The 22351-nt window shown below is 34.8% G+C and overlaps 1 protein-coding gene across 4 annotated transcripts in view; it reads left to right on the plus strand.

Annotated features, from left to right (window-relative positions):
• LOC143240168 (survival motor neuron protein-like) overlaps nucleotides 1-3519 on the plus strand; it is a 48196-nt gene extending 44677 nt beyond the window's left edge. For all 4 annotated transcript variants that reach the window (XM_076482160.1, XM_076482192.1, XM_076482171.1 and 1 more), the window contains 2 exons: nucleotides 1506-1628; nucleotides 3279-3519. In XM_076482160.1, the coding sequence (XP_076338275.1) occupies nucleotides 1506-1628; nucleotides 3279-3359 (204 nt within the window). In that variant the 3' untranslated portion in view covers nucleotides 3360-3519. The remainder of the gene's footprint in view (nucleotides 1-1505; nucleotides 1629-3278) is intronic.
• The last annotated feature ends 18832 nt before the right edge of the window (nucleotides 3520-22351 follow it).

Genomic DNA, 22351 nt, shown 5'->3' on the forward strand with positions numbered 1-22351 from the left:
TAATGTTTTGTAAATATATTTGACTCTTTTTAATTATTTCAAAAGTGGGTTGAATGCCACCCAATTTGTGCTCAAAATTTTCACAGATGCTTATTTTTAAAGAATTCTTCCCTCTTTTCCTGTTAAAATCCTGATAACATGACTAGTTTGTGTGATGAATGACATTTGCTAATTGATTAGTTAATAGGCTCATTAATCAATTAGGTTTGATTAATTAATATGTACATGCTTCCTACAATCTTTGCTACCAAATTAAAACAATTTAAAAATTGGCTATGTGCTGTCTTTATAATATTTTTCAGCAATGCTCTTTTTTAAAATATGAAACTTCCTGTTTTTATTTACATTGTTTTGATTTTGTTAAACAGTTTTAATTACCCTTAATATTGTATGATAACACTTTTTCAAATATCCTTGTTTGCATATTAAAAAATGTGGTTTTGTCCAGAAAGAAATTTGTTATACATTTCACAGATGTCTTAACAAATTTATTATCATTCTTGACTAAATACCACAACAAGGTTGATATTATATTTGTTTTCCTAACAAATAGTAATCTTAAGTCTTCTGCAAATTGAAAACATTTTTCCCTATCACAAATAAGGGCAATAATGTATTAATTTATTTATTTTGTTTGAACAGGATTAACAAGAAACTAATATCCAGTAAAGATTTGAGTCATCAGAATATGTTTAACTGCCTGTCGTACACTGAATGACAGACTTATAAATATTGCAACTCAATAACACTGTAGTATATCATTCAAAAAGTAAAAAAATTCAATTTTAAACAAAAAATTAAAAAAATGGTGAAATATCTTTATTGAGCCTTTAACAGTGTTTATGTGATGTCTGTGTTTCATACATATATATATATGCTAATCAAATTATAGGAGTATTTTAAGCCAATACTAGATACCACTATTTAGTGTGTTTGTACTAAATATCATGCACTTTGGTTAAATATTTTCCACTCTGAGAAGTAAAAAAATCAAAAGGTATCAGTAACATCTCTTTTGTCTAGAAATGGTTAAATGAGCTAAGCAAAAGCTGTTGTTTAAAATTGACTTTGGTAAACATATTGTGAACTATATTGTCTGCCTCAGTGTTCATCTGTCTCCCAATTGAAAAGCTGCACATGCAGGTGAAAACCAACATTAACTTTTGAAATGATATTGATGCCAGGTGTTTTGGGTTTTTTTCAGGATATTCTAAAGTAAATTGTTAGGAATTAATAATACTGTCATTCACATCTTTAAATTGTAACATAAATAATAAAAATGTTGATTTATTATATGTTATTATTGAGCAGCTCTTAGCCTGACTTAAGTGCTCAGCAATTACTTTTCATGCTGAGAAACATAAATAGCTCAAAGTTTTACTCTGAGTGAATGAAACCAAGAGTGCAACACAACTAACCTTTTTAAAGTCATAGATTATCTTAAATGTTTTCTGTTAATTGTAATGGGTACTTTTGCTTCTAACTTACTATTTTACTTAATTAAGATTCCAGATATTCCACCACCACCACCTTTTCCTCTGGATGATGAAGGTGTCACAGATGAGGAAGCTTTAGCTTCAATGCTGATGTCATGGTATATGAGTGGATACCATACTGGTTACTATCAGGTACATTATAGAGAAACCTTATGAAGTTATCAAACATTTTTGGTCAAAAACTTGTCCATTCTATTTTACTATTATATCCTTCAGTATGTTCAAAAGTTCTGAGTAACTGTTTTTGACTCTTTTACTAAGGATTGATGATTTCTGTCATCTAATTCTTAATGTATGTACACTTGAAAATTTCGTTTTTTAAATATCTGCATAAGTATTACCTCTTTTGTATGGCCTAATAATTAGTATTTCAGGTTGTAAGGGTGGATAACTTGAAATTGTGAGCAGCAGAACTTGAGTTATAGGAAGTGTTTGACTGTTTAGCTCTCATGTATATAAGGTGTGTCTTTAAGTTAAAAATTCAAATTTTCTGATTACTTATCTTTTTTTATAACACATTGAGCAGTTATATCACTAGTATATGATTCCATATTGGATTTTGTTTATAGCTAAACAATACCAACAAGATAAGTTCTCTGTTAATTTATTAAAGTTACATTAATTATTAGTAGGATCATAACAGACATTATTGTAAGGCAATTACCATGTTACAAGTAGTATTTAAATCACTGGATGTGCAGTCTGTGATAAGTGTATGGATCACCAACTCCAGAAGATTTATACAATAATAAGGAAATGAGACAGAGTTGTTGGTTTAAATAATAAATGAAATGTGTATTCAGACCCTCCCCCCTTATCTACTTTGTTTTAGTAACCTTATACCTTTAAGCATCTGCTGGTTCTTATTACTTGAAACATTTTTTAATGACAGATTAACAAAATCATTGTAAGAAATTAAAACCAAGTAAAAGAAAATGCTTACTGGGAAGCAGAGATTTGGTTGGCAGGGAGAAATACATGGCTGTGGTGACTGGCAGTGTTTGACTCACTATAATTTTACTCTAGTGTTTATATAATTTAGTAATTTAGAAGTTTTGGATTCTGATACGCATGTGAATTCAATGAAAGCTATTGGTAATCACAAGAATTGCTGCTAAATAAAGACTGGACTGTTCCTCTTGGATGAGTTTTGATAAATGTGCATGAATTGGTTAATGCTGTATATAGACCAAGGATAATTTCATGATTGAGATTTCTCATCACAAGTTTACTAGTGTCTCTATTTTGTACTTTGACAACTTTGCTGTTTCTAAGCCTTATTATGTATGATACATGTAGAAATCTTAATGCATATAGGTAACTTGTATCCATGTGAATGCTTACATTCCATTGTTCAGTTATATCACTTCATTAAATGTAGCTGCATTTCTTTGAGTAACTTGTTGCATGTATCTGCACTCTTATGTGTGTAAAGTCGAGGTATGTGATAGATATCCCACTTAACTATATGCATGTGTTACCAATTTTATTATAGATTACACTTGTTTATTAAATATATTTTGGTTTCATTTTACCCTTCTGTAATGTTAATTGTCCCCTAACTCTCGACACATGTTGAAATATTAATATCTCAGGCATTCTTTAACAAGGTTATCTTGACCATTAGATAATACATCACTGTTGAAAAATGTTTTCTCATTAATGTATTTTATAACACTACTTACTTTCCTTCCTTTTCTACCTATAGTTAATTCAGGGTGAGCTTTGAACCTTAATCTTTAACACATGATAGTGACATTATATTTTTTCTTCTTGTTTTAGGCCTTACGACAAATGCGTACTGAAAGCTGTGGATGTCAAGAACATGGCAATAAGAAATGTTGTCTTCATTGTTCATCATGAATTATTATATTTAAAAAAAAAAGAATTAGTTCTTTCAAATTTTTACTGAAATTGCTCTGTCTTATTCATGTAAAGTAATATTCTTGTAAATTCTTTAAGAAGAAATTATGCAGGTTATGTATTGTTTTCATAAATAAATTTTTGTGTTTTCATCAACTCATTTCATGAAATATCATTTGTTGGCAGTGCATGACATATATATATTGAATATTTATTAATTTGTTTTCTCTATAGATGTTACAGAAATGAATATTCTTAAACTTAAGTTTTTTGTTGTTGTTGAAATATAATTTATATACACTTTTCTAATTCTTGAAAATCAGTAGAGGATCTAGTTAGGAATTTTATTATTAAAAAATACAATAGGTCTAATGCTACTGTTGTATGACAAGTATAATTATTTATAATTATGCTTTACACTGTAGAAATTGCAAATTGCTTATTATAGCCAGTCACCTCTGTAATTATGATCAATAATGTTTTGTCATATTGTCTGCTCACTGGGTTATGAGATTCACAATGAAGTCCTGTTGTTGAGATATTGTTCATATGTGCTGAAGGAATACAGATATGTTGTAGGCTGTATAAAGCATGGACCTAAAGTGAAAAGCTGAATACTTTAATCAGACTGGACTTGCTTCATTAACTGATTAATACAGTATTCTTAAATCATAGTATGTACAAGTAAAACCAGAAAAAATTGGCAGTGAGTGTTGCTAGCTGTTTGCCTTTCCTTCAGTCAGTAACTCAAAATGAGTAGCAGCAACGCAGATAGCCTTTGTAGTTTTTATCATATCAAACAAATAGTGAGCAATTTTGATGTCAGTTGGAATCAAATTTGGGATCCTTGATTTATGAGCTCCTCTCTTAGATTGCCAAAGCTTAAAATCTTGAAGTCAAAAATATATTATGAAGCTAAAACTCAACATCACAAAATATACCATTATCTAGCTCTGTACTTAATAACAAACAAACATATTTATATATATGTAAAAACGGCTCGTTTGGGTTGAGAAAATATTTTACATAGAAGAGCGAACACGTTTTGACCTTCTTCGGTCATCGTCAGGTTCACAAAGAAAGAGGTAACTGACCGGAAGCTGACCACATGTTTGGAATGGGTTGTGTAACTGAGTGTCGGAATGTAGAGGGCGGTGTTAGATGTTTGGATATATAACTTTTATTTTATTATATTAATATAGGTATAAAGGCGTTCCTTTATATTGGTTTATTTTGGGTTTAGGTTGTTGTATAAGTAAGGCTTCTTTAGTTTTGCGTTTGTTTATGTTTGTTTCGTTATTTAGTGTTTGTAAAATACTATGTAAAATATTTTCTCAACCCAAACAAGCCGTTTTTGCATATATATTTCTCTACAAGTGGGTTTTCTCGACATCACTGAAACGTACATATATTTATAATTTAATTTTTTAAGTATTGAAATAATCAAACTCCTAATTTTAACTGATTTATAATTTCATGGCAATTGATATGATTGTGGTTTTATTAACTCTTTTAGTTCAAGTGAATAGCTCATTAGGTTCTTGCTCATGTAGAGAATGATACACAATTCAGCTGTGTCCACATGCATCGTTTACTGCACATCGTGAGGATTTTAGTGATTTGCATTCAGGATTTAATTAAACTATTTTTTACACTACCAATTAGTATAGCATAAAATTGTAGCTAAAAATCCATATTTTGCTGTAGTATAAGTTTTAGTTTCTTTCTTTTATAAAGCAATAATTTAAAAAAAAACAAATTTCTCGTACTGTGACAAATGTGACAGTTTTTATTTTAGACTATCCTCTTTTCAAATTTATTCACAACTCCTCCTATATGTATGAAATTTAACATAAATTACTCACCATATTACCATCATCACTGAAACAAAACAATATTTATAGCTTTATATCTTGTTTAGTTACAGAGCTATCAGATAGAAAATCAGACACCACTTGCCATACACAACAGTATTACACTTTCCAAAAAAGCATATAACATTGTCAGTAGAGCAGAGAGCTCACGTAAAAGCTTTACTAGATGCTTGTTGGACTCTCTGACAAATTGTTGCTGACTTGAAATGCTTCCCAAACACTATCAAGTACACCATAGTTCAAGAGACTGAGATGTGTAAATTTGAAAATAGAAAAGGAAAAGTAGAACACCTAAATTTAATGATACTGATGTTTTTTTAATATCTTTGTTTATGCAGTCTTTAGAGTAGTAGGAAGACTTTTGTTTATCTCAAACTATAAGATAAATGACCATGTATCAAATGACAGAAAAGTGACCAGATCTACAGGATCAACAAGACTCAATGAGAATGGAGTATTTGGTCATGTAGCAGTTAATAAAAACCTTTATTTCGTCTTCCAAGTATTGTCAAGATACTGAAATTTGCTAAAAGTACGAAAACTGGACTGTTGATGATTAGAAAGGGGTGTTATGGTCAGTTGAGCCAAAGTTGCAATATTTGGTTCATAGCATAGGTCATACATTCAGCAGAAGAAGAAAGTGAAATATATTTACCTCAATCTATAACATCTGACATGACTTACAGGGGAACCAGTGTGATGGTTTGGTGGTGTTTTTGTGCTGAGGCAACATGATATTTGTAAAATAGCTGAAATAATGGACCAGTGAAACTACCATCAGATACTGATCCGTCAAAGTATACCCAGTGGTTTGCATATTACTCTGTTGTACTGTCAAGAAGTTAATGATCCCAAACACTCATCCAACCAAAGCAAAAATTACTTAGAGAAGAAAGGAACTGTTGGAGTGATTCAAATGATGTGATGGTTCCCATAGAGCTCTGATCTCAGCCCAGTTGAACAAATCTGGAATTTGATAGATCAAAAACTTGGCAAATCAAAAGTTAATTCCAAAGAAAATTTATGAGAGGGATTTGGAGTAAAGTCCCAAAGGACACTGATTAAACGTGTTGTAGAAATGCCTTACAGACTGTCTGCAGTTATTAATGCAAATGGTAGACATAGAAAATATTAACTGTGCTGAACTCGAGCACTTCCACCGAGTTTCTGTTGTACTAAATATGAAGGTGAATAAACTTTCAATGTTTCACTTGTGATTAACCTTCCATTATTATTGGCCAGGTGGTTAAGGCACTCGACTCGTTATCTGAGAGTCGCGGGTTCGAATCCCCATAACTCCAAATATGCTCGCCCATTCTGCCTCGGCGGCGTTATAATGTGTCACTCAATGCCACTATTTTTTGGTAAAAGAGTAGCCCAAGAGTTCGCGGTGGGTGGTGATGACTAGACTGTCTTCCCTTCAGTCTTACACTGCTAAATTAGGGACGCCTAGTGCAGATAGCCCTCGTGTGGCTTTGCACGAAATTCAAGCCAAACCATTATTCTTTAAAACTAGTCTGAAATCTAATTTTTGACTGACTTTTTCTTAACACTTTTATATAGTACTGTATACCTTTTATAATTATAATTTGATACATACATGTTATTAATTTTATCTTATAAAATAATTTCCTGGTAAAAGCTTTCTAACTTTAAGACAGTAAAATATTAAGCTCTGTGAGCTTTTGCTGATCACAGTCATTATTCTTTCCAGTTTCGGTTATCTGCCCAAACGATGTAAGATGCAGATAAATTCTGTCATTAGTTGAAATTGTTGGAGACTGACTCTCCTCAGAGGACACAGCAGATAGCCTAATGGGTCTTTGCTATAAAAAAAAACAGGTGATCGAGAATATAGATTTTTTTAACTTATTCATATGCTATCGCTCAAATCTCCTTGGGGCAAGGCGCTATATCTGCGGATTTACAATGCTAGAAAGCAGATTTAAATACACATGGTGGGGAGGACACTGATAGCCCTTTAACGATGTGTCCTTAACTGCAAACAAACGAGCTATCATTAAAAATAAAATTGTGTATATTGTTGAGAATTTGCATTCTCATTGATAAATGAGTAGCTGCCTTCCCTCTAGTCTTACACTGCAAAATTAGGGGTGGATAGCCCTCGTATAGCTTTGCGCGAAATTCAGAACAAACCAAACCAATACTGAATACAAGAGACAGAAGAGGGATTTTTACCTTATAGGGAGAAGTGTGGTTTAGTAAAGGGACAGTAATATAGGAAAAAGAAGAAACAATGGTAACATAACTTATTGGTGCCTTGTGGCTATTCTGTACAACTTTCATTCGTGGATAGGGTAAAGTTTGAAAAGCTCACGCTCTTCAAATTATAACTACATAATATACTATACCTTTCAATAGCCGTTTTAGCAAACAATAACGTATGAACAATTTCCAAAAATGCTGGTTTTCACTAAAAGAAGAAAAAACAGACAAGAAATTAGAACTATATCACTTCGGTTCCATGATACAATTAAACAACAACTTGTCATGGGATTATTCATTTACCAAACAGAAGTAAAGAAGGGAAAAATATATCAAATAATATCTCTGATCTGCGGTTTATTGTGACTTTTATCATCACTATTATAAGCTGCTTGCATTGAATATCACACTATTGTTCTCACTTATACTACGAGGTCTGTTCAAAAAATACGCGAACTGTTTGAATTGTGCGGCTCCAGTTGGTTCCAGGGGAATCCGCTTGGTGTCGCTAGGTTCGCACAGATCAGCTGATTACGACGCCATTTCCCGATTGCAGATATCTTCATTTGTGTATTAGCTACGCGGTTTTAAGTGAAGTGCGATTTTTTCGTTTGGCGGATTTCAGAATGAATGACCTGAAGGAGCAACGACATGCTGTGAAATTTTGTGTTAAACTTGGAAAATCTGCAACTGAAACTTTTGCAATGCTTAACACGGCTTACGGTGATGTTGCTATGAAGCGTACGGCATGTTTCAAGTGGTATGAACGTTTTAAGGATGGTCGACAGTCCATTGAAGATGATGAGCATCCTGGACGTCCTTCCACGTCAACTGACGACCCACACGTTGACAAAATCAACACCCTGGTGCGGGCAAATCGACGTCTGACTGTCAGGGAGCTTGCTGAAGAGTGTGGGATATCAGTTGGATCTTGTTACGAGATTTTGACCAAAAAAGTGAAGATGCACCGCGTTGCTGCGAAATTTGCGCCCATTCAGCCCTCAGAACTCGTGAGTTTTTGGCCAAACACTCGATCACTGTTCTTCCCCTACTCACCTGACCTTACTCCTTGCGATTTTGTCTTATTCCACAAACTCAAAAGATCCTTGAAAGGAAGAAGATTTGAGACGATTCCCGAGATGCGACGAAGGAGCTGGAGGACATTACAAAAGAAGCGTACCAGGACTGTTTCAACAAGTGGAAACACCGTTGGGATAAGTGTGTGCGTTGGGGAGGAGAGTACTTTGAAGGGGTCCCAGACCTGTAACTTCTAAATAAAGTACATTTTGTTTTATGACGTCAGTCCGCGTATTTTTTTTTGAACAGCCCTCGTATATGTATATTATCATATAATAATATCTACACTCCATCTGTAGTGTAATTTACTTACATTTCGTGCTCTATTACATTTGTGAGTATTTAATTGCTGATTAAAACTATACATTTTGGAAATCATTTTTCTGTGTAACGAATATTTTGCAACCTTATAACCACGTACATGGCTGTACATTTTACTCTGTTATCATTACTGCTATTTTCTTTCAGTTTTTGCAGTTTATTAATTATATCTCGCAGCATTTCTTGCCTCAAAACAGATTTACTAGTTTATATTTTACCTCAGAATGTTTTTGTGTTATTAGCGCCATCTTCTAGGAAAGGTAACAGCTATTTTTTCATTATCACAGTTTTCAGGCAAATTATTTGTTTTTTTTTAATGACTCACCCCCTACTGGCACAGCGGTAAGTTTGCGGACTTACAGTGCATGGTTTGTTATTTTAATTATGGATACAATGATTTTTGCCTTTGTGTAAATGCACATGAAGTACGACTAGACTATTTTTAAAGCAACATTTCTTCCTTAAGTATAACTACTGTTTAGGTTTACTGCACTATCTTGTTTAATATCAGTTGCTCCAACCTCACTTTTTAAATTATATTTAAATTTTTAAATATAGCAGTGACACAGTGGTATGCCTGAGGACTTATACTACTAGAAACTGAGTTTTGATACCTGTGGTGAGCAAAGTACAGATAGCCCTTTGTACAGCTTTGTGCATAACACCAAAACAAACATACAAATTTTAAGCTAAAAACGTTAGGTAAATGCTCTCTTACTCACGAAATACATATTTTTTTTGTTCTCTTTCATATCGAATTTTAGTTCGGTTTGAGCCCAAAGTAAACAACTAAAGTTTCTTCTCTCTGGTTCACATGAGACTTAGTCCATTAATGGACCATTAAACATGTTCTCTCTAAAAAGAAAATAAGTGATACTTTGGCCATGACGTTTTGAGGATGGACACATATTTTTGTTTGTTTGTGAACTTATAATGGGCTGAGATATAAATGGAAGCGACTGAAAGTCACGTGCACGATGAGTGATCCGCGAGCGTACTGGTTGTTCTGCAATGTATTTTTGTACTTAAAGCCAGGTTCTTCCGTGTTTAGTAGGTTTTATATTTTGTTCAGATTTAACTCAGCTTTTGCCGAGGACTTGTTCTTACTTTTAACTTAATGTGGCATTAATTTCTGTAGGTGTTATTTTTGGTTTAATTTAAACATTGATGGTGTATTTTGTTACCTTAGTTACTATATTCTAGACTAGAGGAGGGTTCACACTGGGCCAATAATCAAGATTCATTAAAAGTTTCTACACACTTCTCTTATCATGTCAACACATTCATTTCAAACACTTGTCCCAGTTTTATTTTGGAATATTGTGTTTATCTCTGTCTGTTTCTTTGTTGACAAACTCAGTCAGACTTCTGGGAGAGACACAAGTCCAAACTTGGAAGAATGGATTGGGGAGCAAGGCAAGGTGCACGGTCTGCATGTGTTGTTCTAAGACCAAGTTGGGCAGTTTCTACATAACCTATTGGTATTCGTTAACCAGAGAGCAAAAGTCTTAGCTCTTGTCATTCTCACCGACAAAGAAGAAAAGTAATATATGGTTAGTGAATTAATTCTACCAACTTGAACTGTCTGGCTGAGAAAAATGATGTTTGATAGTGTAGTGAAAGGCCTCTCTGCGCAAGGAAATGCTTCTTCAATCGAAGGAGCTGCTATTAAATTATGCTAACAGGAGCTTTCATCAGATGAATAATTGACATTTATCAAGAAAAATTATCATTAGTGGGATAATTTGGAGTTCATACATGACCCTAGGCAGTCAATAATCTCAAGAGCTAGAAGTGAGGTGCTGTTAATGAATGAGCTTTACCAATATAAACTATTGTACCAAAAAGTGAGAAGTATATCAAACAAGGAAAGTATAGCATGAATGGAAATGACTAGCCAATATCCCGTGAGTCAAGAGTAAGAGTACAATGTTGAATGACAGCTATTCACAGGAGCCGTGCTTTGGGCAGATGGTACAGAGGGCACTTGCTGATTATGGTGACAGTCGACGGGAGAGAAGGGAGTCTTTCTGTGAAGGGTGATATCCAGCTGCACTGAGAGTTACTAATGGAAGAACCTAACAAATTTGAAGGAAGAACAACAACTCTCCTTGAAATAGGTAGGCAAGTTTCAATAGCAGCTGTGAGCTGTAGGACAACCTAGATTTTAGCAGAACCCATGGATGAAATGTAACCAGTATCTCATCTTCCCCAATCCCGGGAAGTGGGGCTCCTGCAGGCTGCTTTCCCAATAGTACTTCATTATATTGTACTGTCTAGTTTTGAGCAGCCCATAGCCATAGAGAAATCATGTGCACATGGTGTAGGCAAAACAGATCACTTCCCAATTTTTAAATGGTCAGACAAGGAGAACCTGGACCATTTATTGAGACATCTAAGCTAAGTCATTATTTAAAATCAGTAGTCTTAGGAGTTGGCAGTATAATACATGATTCTGAGTTTAGACAGTCGGATCCTTGATGTTGTCAGTTACCTAAGAGAGACAGAACTTGGGGATTAAGACACTGTTACAGTTAAGCTGTACCAATGGTATGACCCAGTAGAAATTAATCTAATCATTAGGCTTAATTCGAAACTCAAGATGATGGGAAAGCCTCCCGAAAAGTTGAAAGCCTTTTTAGGTTATCGATGCCATTTGCAAATGAATGATTACCCAACAAACCACTGAAATACTTTTATGAACAAGTTCACTGAGAAACGGATGAGTGATATCAGAATACATCACCTAGGAGTATGATATACTCATAGCTTGATGAAGGTAGTGTTCATGGCAATAAGATTTAAAGTGATCATCTTAATTAAATTGCAAGTCAGGTTAATATCAATCCCAGTAGCTGTCACTTCTTCAAATACTGTCAGTATCATTCATATTCAAACAGGTGTCACTTTTCAAGCTCAGGCCTTGCTAAAACTGTAGCTGTAGCTCATACCTCATAAAGGTGTGACATAGATAAGCTGCTTCCTACCTCATTAGCAGCACTATCCAGTTTCATTCCTGAAGAAAGGACCAAAGTATATACTATAGTTGTGGGCTGGGAGAACTGGAAGTGAGTTGTATCTACTGTTGCTCAGGCTCCAGAAAATAATGTCAAAGCCCAGCAGATAAATCGTGCCAATAGGTATGGTTGTTAGCCCATCTCTTTAAGGGTGGATAATATTAGTACATGTAAGTAAAAATAATTGGTAAGACAATAAAGCTCCAGGTTCACACAAGAGCTACAAGAATCGTGGCAGATACTGTGTATCAGATGCTCTAAATCAAGCCCCCATTTAAACTAGTAAACAGAAATTTCTTTTTGGTAGAAAGCGCTATGCCTGATTTGAGAAAATAGATATGTCTCTAACTATGTCTTGGCTACGTGAACCATATAATTAAAGTATTTATTGCTAACCTCGATTCTAACATTGATATCCTCAGAAGATATACTTCAAGAGCTCATTGAAAACAATTTTGCTTGCCTGACAGGTAAACTATGGTTTAGTAGAAAATTCACCCAGTGTCAGTAAAACTGATCCATGAATATGGAATTTCCAAATGTATCTTGTGTAGGAGATAATAATACTTCACTGCATGTGAATAACGTTCTGTGGACAAGATTTAATATAATGGAACCATTTAGTCACCCAGAGTCTGAGACACACACCGTTTTCTGTATGGAAGATAGGCAGTAGTAGCTGAGTTAATCGTCTTCATTAGGGAATAAAGTTCTAGTGATGTTCTGCAATTATAGAGGGTTCTGAATCCCGCTTTCTGCTAGAATAGCATAAAAATCAAATCCTCAATTAACAGTGAACTGAAATCACTAGTTGAGGATTATGATAGTACTTTAGACTCAAAATAGTAAGAAAGTGTCGTTCTGGCTGACTAAAATTATAATATTGAATAAGTTGATCACTACTAAAATTACTTATTATTTTATAGAATTAGACATTGGAAGTTATATTAATTAAACAACCACAACATAGGCTTCCCTGGAGCACTCAGGATATCACCAGCACAGTAATACAGCAGGGTGTTAACAAACGAGATCATTCAGTTTTTTAAGAATGCATGGTGATCTCCATCATTGATTGGTAAGGAAAAGGATTATTGTATAAGCAGGTTCTGTGTTGACTTTCACAGAGTAAGCCCATGACACCCTTTCCTTTACCACAAATAGGTAAATGTCTGGAGATGTTGGAAAGTATCCAATCGGCTTGGAAATTTGCAAGACAAACTAAACAAAGAGATCACAGTCTAAACTGCCTTTAACACGTGAGGTGGTTTATTTAAGTATTAAATAATTTTATTCAAATTTTATAATGTTCTAGCTAGTTTTTAGCAGCTAAAAGTTCATATAGTTAAAGGACTGTGGTAGAGAAGATGTCTGGTATATGTAGATGATATCTTGATACGTGCTCAAATGTTTGAGCCCGATTATACTAGCCTGTCTGTAGGATTTAGTAAACAAAATATTTAGCTTAATGTAAAAACCCCTTAAATGTGTTGCGTTACATATACAACTAGAATTTCTTGCTTATTTTGTGGGTAGAGAAGACTTTCTACTGAATCTAGGAAGACAGCAGAAGTTAAACATTAGTCTCAACCTCTGGTGAGACAAGAAGTTCAAATCCTATTGTCGATGTTTTATGACCACTTTTTTAACACTGCTACATAAATGTCTGCTCTTACTAAAGCTGATACATACTTCACGTGGTTAGAAGAGTACAAGTCTGTTCCGGAATAGTGCTTTAGTAGAAGTTCCCATTCTGTTGTGGATAACGATGCCAGCGATATCTAAAGTTGGGTAATTTTGTCATAGTTCCAGAATGGGTTTGAATGAGTGCTGTTGTATGGAAGCCTTATTCTCACAACTACTGAATGCAGAATCTATCTGACAAAGAAAGAACTGCTTGCAGTTTATTATTCATTGCGCAGTACTGACAATACTTGTTGATCATTTGTTGCAGAAGTACCTTATGAAGTATAGAAGACTGGAAGAGATGATCTTACATTAGCAAAAGAATTTGACATTATCATAAAGCATCATTCGAGAATGCAACAAATAAATGTAAGTGGATTATTTTTCCACACAATGAGACAATATTTATTCATTGAATATCGTGATCCCAGACACTAAGTTAAAGAGGTATCTTTATTTTGTATAAAAGTTGAGATATTTATCATTGGAAACTATTTATTTTTTAAGAGTGTTTTTCACAGCTAACTATAATATTCCATCCCTAAGTATTGTTTATAGTGTAATATACAACTGACGCTGAGTCTTTTACACAAAGAACCATTGCTTAGGATAATTCCTGCACCAAATTACCGTTTTAATAGTTGTTTTGAACTAATAATATTTTTACTTTTTCCTATTGGCTATTTATTATTCTTTTAAACTTATTTTCACGTGTTTCTTTAATTAAAGAATGTTTTTTTCATTTCTTTTCGTATATTTTTCATAGTTACTTGAGGGCTTTCTTTTTCCACATTTGACGATCATTTTAGAAGGTTTCTCAATATTTTTGTGTTTTTTGTATTATTTCGTAAGCACACTATTGAACTGTGTGATATTTTTATGCATAACTATCGTTTTACGTGTTTTCACTCCATTTTTGTCTGTTTGAAACACTTTTTATATCAGCCATTTAATAAAACATCGATTGATGGTGCGAACAAATCTGTTACCAGCATCCAAAGGAACGGTTACTAAGAAACTCACTATATGATATTTGAAGTAGCCAGAGTGCATTTTCAAATTAAAACGAGTTCATTTACTCCGTAAGAAATCTGAACACACAAGAAATGAAGAACAACATTTCACTGTACAAACCAAGGCGTGTTTTTTTCCAAAAGTATCTTTCTTTTAGTTTTGTTCGAATATTTCCTATTGAAAATTATATTTCATGCGTTTTCTTCACAGCAGTTTTCATGTCATTTTCCGTGTTTTATATCCCTAACTAATAATGTAAGTGTCCTATATGGCTACCTATCTGCATGTGTTTTAAACAGTTGTAAGTGTCCTATATGGCTACCTATCTGCATGTGTTTTAAACAGTTATCGACTGTTTCGACGATAATTTTGGTTGTCGTTTATAGCTGCTTGTCGTTTTTAGTCGTTTTCCACGTTTTTTATTAAAAAAAACTAACGTTTTTCATCTTTTTCTAGTCTCCACAATTATCGATCTTTTTTGGAAATCTTCCTATAAACTCTTTCTTTGTTTCCTGTATTTATTTCTTACGGCAAACTTTCGTTTTCTCTGATATCTTTACATAGATATCATTTAACTTGTTTTCTACATGTTTCTGTAATTTTCAGAAGGCTATTTATGAAACTTCAACTGTTATAGACAACTGTTACCAACATGGGAAAGAAAGGTTGTAAGAATACTTGTTATATAATATTAGAAATAAGCATACTCCATTTTCATACAACACATTTTTTATTTGTTGCATTAACATTTTCGAGACATACAAACAGAGGTGTGGTTTAGGGTAAAAGGTCGTCAGATGTCAAAAAGCAGAGCCATACAGCAGTCAGTTTTATTAATGCCTGAATTCTAACCCCTCAATAACTATGTTAAGAGCAACTGGAAGACTCAAGCCAGGCATGGTAACACGTGACCAGCTCAGGTTAAAGAATATAGTGTTAATAGATGAAGGTGTAGCATTTATATGGGTAGTTATAAACATGTTGTACTAATCAGTTTTATCGGTTTCCTGTATCTTAATTTCATCCTTTCTTGCAGTTAATGGTCCCCTAAGTCCTGAATTAGCAAATTTTCAGGCTTTGTAAGACACAGTGTCAGGAAGCCATCAGGTTGTTACTTATATCAGTGTTAATACTCAATAGCATTTTTACTAGCCAGGTTTGAACTGTGAGACTCAGTACTAATACTAGCATTGCAATACATATGTATCCCCGAGGAATACCAACCAAAACATGATGTATTTCAGCAAAGAATTATTGGTTATTCTCTACAACAAATAGTCAGGGATATAACTGATCTCCTTCCTGAGACTGGGAGAGGAAACTAAGTGGAACAAAACATACTGGTTGTTCTACACGTGGCAAAGTCGGTTGCTGAAGTGATGGCAGATCAATAGATAAGGTGTTTTTTTTTTCTGCACATGGAGAGATTCACGTGAATTAAATAATTTATTTCAACAGTCAGTTATTTTGTAAGTTGAGTACAGTGTTTGGTGTGGTGAAGGTGATCTTATCCAATGAATTGATATAAATGGTGATACAAATTGTTAACATATGTTTGGAATGTCTGTTAATCCTGGTCAAATTAACTGCGATGAACATGCATCATAATGGTATACTATGCAATAGTTCACTTACAAATGATGCTTCTTAGAGATATAATATAAGGTACAACTTCTGCATTACTACAACGCTCATAAGTCTAAGTGGAGTGACAAGGAACAGCACCACTAGATTAGTGTGGGTTTACACACTGGAAACTAGAAAAACCTGTCATGTGGCTGAAGAGAAGCCATAACAAAACAGTATTGAGATTTTCTTCGACTATGACTGTTTGACTGGGATACATGCTTCATCTCTGTAACATGAGAGTGGCTTGGCTCTGTTTGAACTTGTCCACTTCTGCTACTCAGACAAGTTCATCATTGACATATGAGATCCAATGACTACGGGACAGACATTTCTAATCTGTGATTTTAGGTTACAGATGAACCCCTCATGCCCTGATTTAACTAAGAATAGGAGTTAAAATATTAGGAAGTTTAAAAGACTTTAGTGAAACATTTTAATTCATTTGATGATGAAAAGGGGTCGAAGAGAAGATGGAAGGCTCCAGTGGCTGGCTGGGATAACGAGAAAAAGACGACCTTCTGATCATAATACTTGACTTATACTGTTGCTACCGATTTGTACAATCACTGACTGAGAGGAAGTAGCAATCTCTACTTTTCAAGTTATCAAATAATGATCACTTTGCAATTTAAGCAACATATTATGTAATATAAATTTGATTATCAAAGTTAGGACAGCCACTATTTTGCACAATTACTGACTGAAGAAAGGTGCCTATTCTTACTTTCAAGCTGTCAGGTGAAATTTCTTATGAAAAATGATTTTTGTGAAAGCAGTCATTATGGACCAAAAACTGAACTTTTGATAAATGCCAGACTATTGAATGTATTGCTTTATCAATTCTCCATCTGGTATCATCGTGAAGAAAGATTTGACACCATTAGAAATATTAATAATTTACATTTTTGTTCAGGAAGACATACTCTCAATATAATAACAAAACAAAACAATGACAAGTGATCAGTGATGAATGTTTTGATTTCTTATATGGTATACTTACATTATGGCTATTGTTCAGTATATTGGGTAGAATAGATAATAAGTGATTTGCAAATAGTGTAAAAATTATAATTTCTTCTTGCGTTAGGTCTATCACAGTAAAACGTAGTTAAAATTTCTAGGCAGAAACTGGATGGCATCCTTTTATTAAAGTGGCGGAATTGTGGAACAGAAGCATTAAGGTCCGTTTCAAAAATTGTAAGAAGTAAATCTAAATAATATATATTATTTATTAGGATTCAATACACTAAAGCTTCAAGTCGTACTAATATTGTGTTGGAATGCCTGCCTCAATATATAAGTTTTCCTATTCCACATAGAGGTTTGCTTTCGTTACCTATTTTAATTAATAATTTGTCTCGTTGGATTTTCTTTTTTCATTAAGTCTATTTTTTCTCCCGCAACTGGCTTCAAATGGTGGAATATGGTTGTACATACACTACATGGCCAAAAGTATGCGGACACCCGACCATCACACCCATATGTGCTTGTTGAACATTTCATTTCGAAACCATGGGCATTAATATGAAATTGTTCTTCCTTTTGCTGGCACAACAGCCTCCACTCTTCTGGGAAGGCTTTTCACTAGATTTTGGAACATGGCTGCAGGGATTCTTCCCCATTCAGCCACAAGAGCATCAGTGAGGTCGGGCGAGAAAGTCTGGCTCGTAGTCGGCGTTCCAATTCATCCCAAAGGTGTACGATGGGGTTGAGGTCAGGGCTCTGTGCAGGCCATTCAAGTTCTTCCACACCAATCTCGGCAAACCATGTATTTATGGACCTCTATTTGTGCACGTGGACATTGTCATGCTGAAACAAAAAAGGGCCTTCCCCAAACTGTTGCCTCAAAGTTACAAGTACACAATACTCTACGATGTCATTGTATGCTGTAGCATTAAGATTTTCCTTTACTGAAACTAAAGAGCCTAGCCCAAACCATGAAAAACAGCCCCAGACCATTATTCCTCCTCCACAAAACTTTACACTTAGCTCTATGCATTCAGGTAGGTAGAGTTCTCCTGGTATCCGTTAAACCCAAATTCGTCCGTCAGACTGCCAGATAGTGAAACGTGATTCATCACTCTAGAGCACGCGTTTTCATCGCTTCAGAGTCCAATGGCAGTATGCTTTATACCACTACAGCCGACGTTTGGTAATGCGCATGGTGATCTTAGGGTTGTGTTCTGCTTTTCGGCCAAGGAAACCCATTTAATAAAGCTACCGATGAACAGTTCTTGTGCTGACGTTGCTTCCAGAGGCAGTTTGGAACTCGGTAGTGAGTGTTGCAACTGCGGACAGACGAGGTTTACGCGTTACGTACTTCAGCACTCGACAGACCCGTTCTATGAGCTTGTGTGGCCTAGCGCTTCGTAGCTCAGCTGTCGTTTCTCCTAGACGTTTCCACTTCACAATAACAGGACTAAGAGTTGACCGGGGCAGCTCTAGTAGGGCAGAAATTTGACGAACTGACTTGTTAGAAAGGTGACATCCTATGACAGAGCCACGTTGGAAAGTCACTGACCTCTTCATTACGATCCATTCTACTGCCAATGTTTGTCTATGGAGATTGCATGGCTGTACGCTTGATTTTATGCACTTGTTAGCAATGGCTGTGGCTGAAATAGCCGAACCCACTAATTAGGAGGGGTGTCTACATACTTTTGGCCATGTAGTTTATATGTCTTACGTTTGCGTCTGGTATGTTGCTGGCACAGACTGTTGTAAATTATTTTTATTTTTAAATTTTGTTTGTCCTATTAAGTTTAATTTCACATAATAAACAGTGGAATAGAGATTAAATATGATAAGAACCGTATGTTCATTGTTATATAAGTCATATTCCTAATATTTTATTTGCTTGTTTATTTTGAATTTCGCGCAAAGCTACATCACATAGTTTTTAACGGAAAGTATGTAGCTCAGTACTATGTATACTGCACAAATTTCGTTTAGCACTAGTAAACAGCGATGCTAAGAAAGTAGCAGTTTATAATAGTTGCCAAAAATAGCAGTGACATACTAGAGAAAAGGTAATCAAGTAACATGACTTATTTCAATGTGTAACAAACCACTTGAGGTTTTAAATTTTTCTTTTTTATCTCATGTAAATACCACTTATGTTATGAATAAATCGCCACATAAATATTGAATAATACATTCAGCGCTGTGTTCAAGCATAGTTAGAAATTATGGTAGTCAAGAAGATAAAACATAGTACGCGACAGGATTTACGATGAATCAGAAACTGTTTATGCATACATTTTGTATGATAATGATCCAAAGCCTAGTTCATAAGGAAGAAGTAAGATAAAGAGAAATTGTAAACATTGCAAAATAAACAAATAATCAAAGAGCTTTCGTTTGGTTTGTTTTGAATTTCGCGCAAAGCTACACGAGGTCTATCTGCGTTAGCCGTTCCTAATTTAACAATGTAACACTAGAGGAAAGGCAGCTGGTCATCACTACTCAACGTAAACTCATGGGATACTATTTTACCAACGGATAGTGGGATTGTATAAGATGAAGGCAGGAGAGAGCTATGCCTTTCCAACACCGTTAATTAATCAGATAGATTGAGAAAGTTGTGGTTTTATTGTGCGAGCAATACCAAGTGTGCAGCGCCTATACTCACGATTCGATTTTATTGTTCATGAGGACCTCTATCAGTGTACCCTCATGTCTGTTATGTGCCTAGACTAATGCATTGTCTATTGTATATGTGTACAAGATAGTATTTATAAAAGGAGATACTCTGATTGAAACTATGTCCCCGAAGTGAAATTGTTTGATACCATTATTTTGGTTTTGAGTTTTACAGACATTGCTAGAACTTGTGCCTCATTCATTACAGAGGAAATAATGTATAGTATGGTATAGTTCTGATAACCTGTCGAAGGGATATTAATAATATCATTGAACAGATCTAGTTCATACTTACATAGGACGCTTGCCTGTTTGCACATATTGTACGTATAATTAATTCCTACTATAAGTACTACGGTACTTATGATACACACACACAAGCATAAAGAGTGAATACCGCTAAAGGTTAGTAAACAGTGACATTAAATGTTAGTTGAAAAAATAAAATAAAATTTCTAAGACAGTAGAAAAACCATCTAACTATCTAGTTATAAAACTATGTGACAACATAATTTTGATTCATGTTTTCCTAAACATCTGTTATATATCACCTACATACTTTTATTTAGGCATAAACATAAGGGCTGTTTAGTGTTTATACAAAATTTGTGTAAACTATATAAAGAATTCATGGATTCCTATAATCACGCATTATTGTGTCCACTGCCTGCGACACATTGCAGATGTGTTGGAAACTTGGCGAAAACAAAAAGAAATTTCCCAGTCCTTTCATTTTATCGAACATTACAATATTATATCTATGTCAGAAAACGCAAGGCTACGTTGTTTACTTCGAAATAGTTACAAAGTTCAATCTCTCAAACAATTTGGATTGATGTTAGTTTTCATTGCATAATGTAAATAATTTGAGAAAAATACATTACGACGATACTTTATAAATGCTTTCAATATTGTTTAATTATTATAGTGTTACGAATAACAGTTTTATTTAAATGATAATAATAATCACGTAAAACTACAACATTTCTTTTCTGACTTTCGATGTTTCAAACGGGACGTGTTCTTATCAGGCCACGCGAGCTTTATCTAAAATCTATTATTTATTATACGTACCTTGTGAATAAAATATATATGAAATTGTTTCTTTCAACATTGTATACCCTGCATCCTGAAATATTTCTTTGGCTGTTAGACGAGGATTTGTTTGTTTGTTTTGGAATTTCGCTCAAAGCTACTCGAGGGCTATCTGTGCTAGCTGTCTCTAATTTAGTAGTGTAAGACTAGAGGGAAGGCAGCTAGTCATCACCACCCACCGCCAACTCTTGGGCTACTCTTTTACCAACGAATAGTGGGATTGACCGTCACATTATAACGCCCCCACGGCTGGGAGGGCGAGCATTTTGGCGCGACTCGGGAACGAACCCGCGACCCTCATATTACGAAGCGCACGTCTTAACGCGCTAGGCCGAGCATAAGACCCAGTTGTTACGGCAGTCACGTGTCCGGTTTTACACATTGATTTGAAATTAGGCGGGATTCTTCAGTTCACAGTCAGTCAGAATACATAAAATCTAGTCAACTGCAACGAACAATGAACTAACTCTAAATATAAGTTTTGTTGTTGCCTTATTTTTTTACACAGAAATCTCCACAGAAACCTGTATACAACATAAGTTTGTGGTGTTAATGTTTAATATTCTGTAAATTGAATCTATAAATTTATGAATTACGGATGAGTGATTTGTTTCTCAGTTCACAGAATCTTTACTGTGCTACAGAAGTTTTGATAGTGCGAAACCGAGCAAGTGATTTTATTAAACAGATCATTATGTATTTATGAGTATTTCTGCGTTTTGAAGTCACAGTCTAGGGATTTTCTTAATGTTTTATGTAATTGTAATTATTTGTAACTAGCTGGACGACTCGTTTTCTGGATGAAAGTTGTGTCAATTCTTGGTTAAGGAAAGATTATCTTGGGACATCAAAAGTTGCTTCTGCCTATATTATTATTGTTATTATTGATGCCTCTCGATTCCATGAAGGAACATAAAGCCGCAATCACTTGCGGATTCATTAACAGGCTGGTTCTTTAAGTGAGTAGATTGTTAGCCTACCGCACAACCCCCAACCAGGAGGAGAAACCTTAGCCGTCTCTAATTTTGCAGTGTAAGACTAGAGGGAAGGCAGCTAGTCATCACCACCCACCGCCAACTCTTGGGCTACTCTTTTACCAACGAATAGTGGGATTGACCGTCACAGTATAACGCCCCCACGGCTGAAAGGGCGAGCGTGTTTAGCGCGACTGGGATGCGAACCCGCAACCCTCGGATTACGAATCGCACGCCTAACGCGCTCGGCCATGCCGGGCACTCTGCCTATATGTAATTGTAAAAACAGCAAAAACGCAAAACTGAAGAATTATATGTACCTACCTCCTCATGGACCTAATGAATCTCCATTCACACCCTGCGAAGTAGGTACATAGACATACAACACACAGTACTGTTGTACTTATATGAATTTACTATGTTTTCTTAATTACAGT

Source organism: Tachypleus tridentatus, chromosome 2 (genome assembly GCF_004210375.1).
Source record: "Tachypleus tridentatus isolate NWPU-2018 chromosome 2, ASM421037v1, whole genome shotgun sequence".
Lineage (NCBI taxonomy): Eukaryota > Metazoa > Arthropoda > Merostomata > Xiphosura > Limulidae > Tachypleus > Tachypleus tridentatus.